Source organism: Echeneis naucrates, chromosome 16 (assembly GCF_900963305.1).
Source record: "Echeneis naucrates chromosome 16, fEcheNa1.1, whole genome shotgun sequence".
In the NCBI taxonomy this organism is placed as follows: Eukaryota; Metazoa; Chordata; class Actinopteri; order Carangiformes; family Echeneidae; genus Echeneis; species Echeneis naucrates.
The window spans coordinates 15,066,752-15,075,924 of NC_042526.1; the positions used below are offsets into that span (position 1 = coordinate 15,066,752).

Genomic DNA, 9,173 nt, shown 5'->3' on the forward strand with positions numbered 1-9,173 from the left:
GAGGGTTTTTTTTTTTTTCTACTTGTAGAAATGGACAAGATAGTCAAACAGAGTTGTTTCTGGGTCAGTCAAAGGTAAAGAATCAGTCACTGCTTGATGGAGCTCCTGTACACGTAAAGAGGTGTATTACCTTCATTCAAATTCAAATATCAGTGCCTTATTGTTAAAAAAAGAGAAAATGTTAAATTTCTTCACAAATGCATTTAGCAAAATAAGAATATGTAAAATCAACAGAAAATCATCAACATAACATGTAGAACAACATTAACTTAGTAAACTGCACAACAAAAGTAATGTAACTTATAAAACTAGCACTGTCAGTCTGGTTAACAGAACCTGCCCAAATCACAGAAGACAGTGGTTACGAAGAATACAAAGTACAACAGAAGTCATCACACATGCGTGCGTACAATCAGTAATCAACATAATGAGCATGTAGGATTTTAAAAGGTTATTTTTCTTTTTTTTTTTTTCCTTTCAATGCTTTATATTCTCATGTATGAGAATGAGTAAGAAATGTGTATCTCACTGAGATTAATGCACATTTTGCTACAAGACAATTAGTCATTTTCTGACAATTCAGTTAATTTCCTAACTCATTTTGTCATAAAAACTGTTTTTCTCTTTTTTTTTGCCTTTTTTTTTTTTTTTTTTTTGCGGGCATCCATCATTACATTTGTCCATAAAGATGTGGCAAAGCCATGTATCATAAAAATTTAGTGCAATAATGTGAACCTCCAAAGTTTGTTGAAACATGAGTAATAAGTTGTTTTTTTTTTTTCCAGTGTCTGCTGAAAGGCTTTGAGCACATTGTCTGTCACAGAGGTGTTTGCAACCAGCTAACAGTATCACAACTTTTTTTTTTTCTCAATATACCATGCTATTGATCCTGCTCAAAGCACACATCACTTCTGCAACCGCAGAGACCTATTATCTTTGAATAAAAAAAAAAAAAATAAAAAAAAATAAAATAAAATAAATCAGCAAGCGAGACCAGACAGCATTACTTTTACGACACATTGAGCCAGAAATGTAACACACAACATACAGTATCTTGCCGACTATAGATCTGTTAAGCTTTTCTTCTTTTAAATGGCACATACTTAGCTAGAATAATGGCCATAATATAGTGTCTGGATACATCAAATCTCTATGTATCTATCCTATTTACAGATGGAGCTTAAACATGACTTATACAACATTGACAATAGCCAAAAAACTCAAGCAAGCATCCTACTGTATCACATAGCCTACCTGGCTAGCAGTGATGGTTTCAACATGCTTTCAGGTCCATGGTTACCTATAGAACATAGGACAGTGACCATTTCACAAATTTACATACTGTACACAAGATTAATGCAACTTTTCCTCAAACGTAATAAAACTCTTCAACATCGCAGAGGCTGCCCGTTTCCCGTTGTTGTTAATGTTTGCTAGGAGTGTCTCTAAGTGTAGTAATCTCTTATGTTATTCAAACAGATCATCTTTGGCATGGAAATAAGGCTGGATCTCCACAAGCATTATAATTTCCTTTCTTCTCTTGATCTCAAGATGACATCAAAACATACATGTCAGCCTTTAGCCTTTTCTATAAGGAAGCCTTCTCCATACCATTAATAATCTTATCCAACCTGGGAGTAGAGCATGCCAAAAAAAATCTCACGACTGAAAGTGTGCCTGTCATGGGTTCTGTGAATTGACGGCATATCAGATTCCCCTCAATCCATTTCTGATAAGGGCACACACAGTGTAGTCGTTAGCCTGTACAATACGTGTCTATATAGTAACACTGCGAAACAAGAACAGAATAAGAAATAGTACTGAAAATATCACAGTAACAGCTGCCTTGATATGATGAAGCTCTGGATGGTTCTGAAGATATCTTAACATTATATTATATACAGTCTCTCAAAAGATGGCATAAAGCCTTGGACTTTGGGAATAAGGCAGCCAGTTGTTGATTCCTTTCAATGTATAGTCCACAAAGAGGCCTGAATTCCCATCTTCTCCCTACTGATTCATCTACTCCCTTTATAAGATACTAAACAGTACAAGAAGTATAGGCTTTAAGAAAATTTCACTCTCGGACAATGCTCAGATGTGAATCAGTTTTTCACTGATTTGGTATATGATAAAATATAAAGATTATGTCATAAATTCAGCACCTGGCAGCACAAGATGCTACCCTTTTTTTATATTCAGATATGGCAAGCAAATGTATTAACATCTATAATGTGCATATACTACAATCCCAATATTGTCCCCATTTGGTTGAACTTGAACTGCACACACTGAAAATAGTACACAACAGCATACGTTTTTGGTGAAGTCTTTTGTGCCAAATTTCCTACCCATTTCACTTTCAGCAGGTGATCATTAAATACAAATATTGCATTATTGATTGGTTATAACATGGAAGATTTCGCTTGGTGTTCATACAAATCCACAAACAAATCTACTCTTGTAAGTGCATGCTGCTGCCAAGTACCCAACTTCTACTAGAAATGCTTTCTGATTTCAGATGAGGGAGAGAAGTGGTGAAGTACTGAAACTCTGGGTGACAAATGACAGAGGAGAGAAGTAACTGAACATCAGTAGGAGAGATTTTCTGGTAAGCCTGGCACTTTTAACAGAACAAATGGCAAAGTCCAGACAAATCCCAACCAACTAGTTTTAAAAACAGATATATTAGGTACGCACCAAACGAACAACAGAGAACAGAAATCATAGAGTGTAAAAGATAATGTTAGCCCAGCATCTCTACTGTTGTAGGCTGGTCTTTGCTTTCTAGCCAGTCAAAACCAGAGTTCACAGTATCACTGCATATCTGCTGAAAAAGCGGGTCGTTCTTCAGTTCTTCCAGTGTTGAATCTTCATATTGTTCCTGCTGTTGATTTGGGTCAAACAGCAGGTTTGTGTCCAATGTGTTAAGGTCAGTGATGCTACTGGACAGATCTGAGGTCAGTCTGATGTCGTTTGAGAAGTCAGATGCCACGGCGTTGAGCTCCGAAGCCACCTGACCCACCAACTGGGAACTGGGGTTGAGAGCGTCATCCCCCAACAGGTCCTTGACAGTGTTGTTGAAATCCAGCTGCTGTTGCTCGTCCTCCACCTCCTGCGGCTGTGTGCTCTGGAGGAGGAGCTGTGGTTGTGTCTGCACAGGAGTGTCCTGGAGCTGCTGCTGCTGCTGCTGCTGCTGCTGGTCTTGCTCACCAGGACCCACTTGTGCTTGGCTTTCCTCAGTAGAGAAACTCACCTGTTCTCCACTGCCAGTGGTGAGGTAGCCATGCTGCTGGAGCTCAAAGGCAGCAGGGCTGGGGCTCACAGGCAGCTGAGTTTGGTGGGCAGTTCCTCCGACAAAGCCGGGAGTAGTCTCCAGGATCTGCGTGAGGTTCATACGGGCCGTGTAGTTAGAGGGGAGGTTGTTTATGCCCAGGCCACGGACAGAGTCGTCTCCATCAGCTTCCATTTTGCTGAGAAGAACATTGGTTATTTTGGCGGTGTTGCTCTGACCCTGCACAGGCAGCATCTCACTTTGCATCATGATGTTCAGAGGAACAGACTGGCTGCGTTGAGCCATGCTGTGGACAGAGGTGACCGCCTGGCTGTTGGACAGGATGCTTAACACTTCAGAAGTGATAGGGGAGTTAAATGGTGAAACCACAGCACGAGTAGTGGTGGTGGTATTTGTGGTGGTCGTTGGAGGGCCAGTGTTGCCGCTGAAGTTCCTCTGGCGCACTGCAGGACTAACACTGCGGCAACGGAAAGTAATGGACGCAGACGAGGTTGATGCTTTGTTATCTAGAGGTGCAGGCACAGCGAAGCTCTCCTGTTTAGTGGAAGTAGTTACACCTGTCACCAGCTGCTGCTGCTGCTGTAATGGTGGTGGTGGTGTTGTTGTTGTTGTTGTTGTTGTTGCTGCTGCTGCTGCTGCTGTTGCTGTTGCTGTTGCGGCACTGGGGAAATGGGAGTTAAACGGCCAAAGTGAGCAGCGTCCTGTCTGGACTGGGCTTGAAATGACTGGCCTGGAATAGCAAAAGCATGCGGTTTACGAAACTGGTCATCTACCAGGTCCTGGTAGCTGGGCAGAATACCTATACTATGGTTGGACAAAGGGCCTCCAGAGCTGCTGTTATAGCGGTTGTTGATCCACTCCAGCTTGGCCTTGTCAGGGTGTGTTGCCATGGGCCTCTGCATGGGCTTAACAGGGCTGCTTGATACAATACTAGCATCATGATAACCTGTGATACTTGAGTTTATGGGAGTAAAAGCAAAAGGGTTCCTGCACTCTACTGGACTTGGGGGCACACTGCTGCTGCAGTTGGACAGTGGTGTGCTGATGGGAGTGTGGCGACCCATGGCTCCATCCACAGGGGTGATGGGAGCCATGCGGGAGCAGGGACTCTCTCTTGTCAAGCTGTGCCCAAGTGTCATTTCAGAGGTGGGGGTGGGCGTTGGGGTTGGTGTCGGGGTTGGAGTGGGAGTTTGCACGGGAGTGGTACTGCTGTGGGCAGAGTGGTAGAAGGTAGCGCTGGCTTGGTGAGCATTTAAGATGGAGCCTTGGTTGCTGGCTGACTGGCTTTGTAGAGACACGTCAACACAGCCACTAAACAGACCCTTCAGCTTCATCTGCTCCTCCATTTGAACTAACTCCTCCACAATGCTGTCCTGGGTCATGTCGTCGTCATTGAATGGGAAGTAGTCCATGTTGGGCTGAGAACCTGCAAAGTCAACCATCTCCTGCGTGAGGGTAAGCTGGCCTGAGGCCTCAGGGGTTGGAGCTATGATGAGTTGGTCAGTAGGGGCTTGTTTATGTTCTGCTGGTATTTGCTGAGCAAAAGCCTGCTTTCGAAGTTCATCGAGCTGTCCCTCCTCCCATATTGTGCTCTTTAAATCACTCATCACAGAGGCTTCGTGTGCTCCTGAGTTGGCTGGTATGGCACGAGTATCCCCAGTGATCTGCTGTAACAATGCCTGATCAGATGGGTTGCTTCCAGCTGCTCCAGTGCTGGTGTCACTGAGAGGACGGTCTTCGTGTTTTACTACCAAGGCCTGGGGTTTGACAACAGTCTGGGAGCCCTCAGTGTGTGTGATGGGCGAGTCGGAGAGTGCAAGGATCTGTGTGGGCCCTATGGATGTGTGTTTCACAGTCACTTTGCATGGGGCACTCTCAGGTCTGGCAGGGGTTCCTGGTCGGGGGATCCTCTTCACTGCAGCACTGACCCCAGGTTTTGGATTGTCAACTACAGCCAGTGGCTGCTGGGAGATAAACACCCTCTTCACAGGAATCACGTGAGACTCCCCACCTGGTCCTGTGCGCTTCCTGGGGCTCTTGGCATCTGGGCAAGGATCCTTTGACATTGGGGTAACGGTGGACGGGCCGTTGGATGACATGTTGCCATTGGAGTTCTGATTATCAACAGTCAAGTACAAAGTACTGTCATGGCAGTTACTGTTATTGCTGTCCTGTGTTGCAGCTACAGCTAGTGACGTGGGAGGGGATGTGGGGTCATGTTTTATCCTTGCCCCTTTATCTGGTCCTGAAGAACACTTAACCAGGAAGCTTGGCTCACTGGCAGCCCTGAACTTCGCCAGTCTCTCCTCTTTGACCCCAACAGCAGTTTTGTCTGTGCCAGAGTTGGGAGTATTGTCACTCCCAGCTTCTGACACGGCTTTGGTGTCAGAGGACAGGGTCATGTTGGAAGCTGGGGCACTGGGTCTGATTGCTGGAGACTGAGGTGCAGCCGAGCTCCCACCATGCAATTGTTGGGAATCATCCGAAGCAGATATGCTACTCACACCAGCCGAAGCAGGACGCACAGTTGTACTGCTGCTGCTGCTGCTACTGCTGGGAGCCAGAGCAATCGCCGTCATCTTCACCACATTGACTGAGCTCACGTGTGATGTGGGCATCACAGTTTTTATGGGGCTATTGGTGATGAGGAGGGTGGGTGGTGAACGCAGCGTGATGGCACTGGTGGCAGAGGGCTTGGGCAGGATTTGAGCATATCTTGTACCGTGTCGTGCCAGACGGTCACCAACGGGACTAGCTGAGATATTCTGGGGAGTTTTGGGTGATTGCTTCAGGGACTGTGTGTGTGTGACCACTTGGAAATTCACGGGCAACACTTTTCCCTCTGCTGTCCCCACGGGGCTGGGAGAGGTCATTAACTGCCTGCTTCTCTGTACCTGGTAGAAAAAGAGACCATAAACATATATTTATACATATTTATCAATAGCATTTCTGAACAGACCAAGCAGGAAAGATTCTGGCACATACCGTAACTGGGCTTGGGACAGCTGCTACTACAATGCCTATGGTTGGCTGAGGAGAGAGGAGAGCTGGGCTGCCACAAGGAATGGTGGGGCCAGGGGTACTGGCCTCTGCTCTCTTGACCTGGGTCTCACTGGGCAGGGGTGAGTGGAGCTTCTGCTCCTGTTGCTTCTTCTGGATTTTTCGCTGCAGTTGCTGCTTTGCATCAACAGAGGGTGAGGGCAAGGTCTTCACCTGGGGCTGGAAAGAGTTTGCTTCTGCAGTGGGCACGAATGCAGAGGCAGGAGTTGGCGTCTTCATTCCTGTTGAGAGAAGTCAAATTCAGAGAGTCAAATATCCAGAAGGAAGGAAAATATCAATTATATCAACAATATGTAAAAAATCACCATTTATTTGACTTTCATTCTGATTCATCAGCAAATTCCAGATTTAAGTATACAAGACAGGCTCATCTATTGTTTTTTGCCTCCTAAATGTCTGTCTGTTTATGGATGGACAAATTAATATTTCAATTGAATTCTCATTCAAGAATGTATTAGTGATAGTAAAATGACGAAAGCTGTTGATGTTGCTCTTTTTGGTGAAGTGGTGTTGAAGAATAATGAGAAGAATAGTTTTATAGTTTTGTGTTTAACGTCTGCAGTCTGACTGTTGAGAAAACACTCAGCTACATGCTCATGATTTAGGCAAGTGTGTTAATGACTTTTCCGAGAATGATTTTCTTTTTTTTTTTTAACCATCTTCATCTCTACAGCGATTTTTATACTGTGGTTTTTGTTTATTCTTGCAAATATTTTCATCTGCAATGCCACTGTGGGGATGGTTAACATGAGTCATGGTTTACAGGCAGCTGGAATAGGATTAAGATGACCTAAAATGGCTCTACAAAAAATATTTTTTAAGTCTGAAACATGATCCAGCTGTGATTATCAAGAGGCAAGAATTTGAAATTGTAAACAAGAAATTATATTTTTGAAAGCCATGACCCCTTCAACTGTGTGGGACCAGCCAGCATTTTTACCTGTGGGTGTTCCCGTCATAACAGTGAGTGCAGCCATGGATTTAGTGCCGATGTAGTGGCTATTGAGCAGAAAACGAGCCAGGTCCTCCACGTTGTCAAACTGCCGACTCAAGACCTTCTGCGCCCACTCGCACACCAGTCCACAAGCTGCAGATCTCATTTCATCTTCAGCGCTTGGTGATTGGCCTGTTGGCTCCATCAGCTCACACTGCAGCCAGACAGAGCGAAGCAGCAAGTGATAAGTATCAGGCTAGTGTTAAAGTCAAACTAAAAGGTAAGACTTCCAAACTTACCCCATCGCCAGATTTCTGCAGATCCAAGCTGGGTAAAGATGGCATATGAACAAAAGCTTTCTTCCTTAACCCGCTGTAACAGTATGTGAGAAGGAGTTAAGGTTTCCAAAACAGGACGACACTGGTTACAGATATGGTAAGCCAGGTCTGAGACAAGGATATCCAACAAGAACTGGCTGGTTTACACTTTTTCAAAGCTTCACCATAGTCGCTACAGAGCTATGCGTTTGGTGCACTGACAAAACAAACAACTATTTAAAAAAAGAATGTGTGGAATTACTCTATAAATTCAAATATTCACTTCAACAAAAACATATAGTTCCTTTGCTAATGTGGCAATAACACCAATAACTGATGTCACAACAAAGCTTTCATCCCTTTAAGCTCACCTAGACCCACAATTAAAAACCTCTCCACATTTAGATTTACACTATTTACCTGATAACACTTTTATAATTGGCCTAACTTAGTATTCAAGCTTTAGAGAAAATATTTACAACCACTGAGATAGTTTTTCATTCTTAAAACAACGGATATATCTTCCGTTTAATAAATACCAGAAAAGTGTAAAATATGAGACCTTCAATTTTCTGAATACATGACCAAAAAAAAAAAAAAAATCTATTTGGACATGAAGTATGCCAACAACCTAAACAAGCCTTTCTACTAGTAGTTCAGTGCATACCTTTCAGTTTTTGTGTTTATTGTTTATTGTACATGCCATTAATTTAGATTTGTTAAAAATGGGAAAAGTTACACAAATTTACTACAAAAACAAGCAACAATCTGGCTGATCAAACCTGAATGAGAGCGTCATCGACCAAATCACTCATTCACAGACAACACAATACAAACACATTCACCAGAATGAAAGGATATTTGGATTTGCCTCTCATGCCCAGTCGACGTGCCTTCATGTTAGGAAAGACATTCTTCATGATCTTCCCAAAGTCTGCTGCACTCAGTGGATTGTAGCCAAGATTGTCACAATAGCTCCTACAAGAGAAGACAATCCACCATGAAGTTTAAAGTTATTACATGTATTGGACGGAATAGCCAGCCCTTCTGACCCTGTGGTGAAGGTAACACACTCACTTGTATTCATCATAAACTTCTTGCTTTGGGAGCGAAGTCTCTGGGTGCTCTTCTAGGTGATTCCGTATCCAGTTGAACGCATACATCTGTTGAGTACGGCTCGATGACATGGAACTCTGATCACTAAAATTGGTGCATAAGAGAGAGAGATGTGGTGAGGTGGTGATCTTGACTTGTATGTTTCATTTCTTGTTAATACAGAAACTTCAATACCATAATCCAGGAGTGGAGGACCCCCTCTCATTCTCAGTCCAAATGGGTAGAATTTGGGGGTTGGGGTGATGAATAGATATGGGGAAACAAATGAAACACAGACAGCTAGGTATAGCAAAAGTCTACATATATTAGTGGTTTGTGTCATCATGATAATCCATCATACAGCTGAAAAATTTGCCTTATAAAGTAATTTACAATTTTGTACGAAGAGGAAAAAAAGACAACTGTGACCAATAACCACCCAAAAAAATCTCCCCCCCAAAAAAAAAAAAAA

General features: G+C 43.4%; 1 protein-coding gene across 1 annotated transcript; it reads right to left on the reverse strand.

Moving 5' to 3' along the window:
• Nucleotides 1-8,936, reverse strand: rfx7b (regulatory factor X7b). Its single transcript, XM_029523428.1, is given in 8 exon segments — nt 1-3,894; nt 3,897-6,189; nt 6,281-6,576; nt 7,296-7,503; nt 7,589-7,673; nt 8,468-8,584; nt 8,684-8,806; nt 8,897-8,936. Coding segments are annotated over 7 exon segments (4,257 nt in total). The 5' UTR covers nt 8,794-8,806; nt 8,897-8,936; the 3' UTR covers nt 1-2,746.
• Between the last annotated feature and the right edge of the window lie 237 nt (nt 8,937-9,173).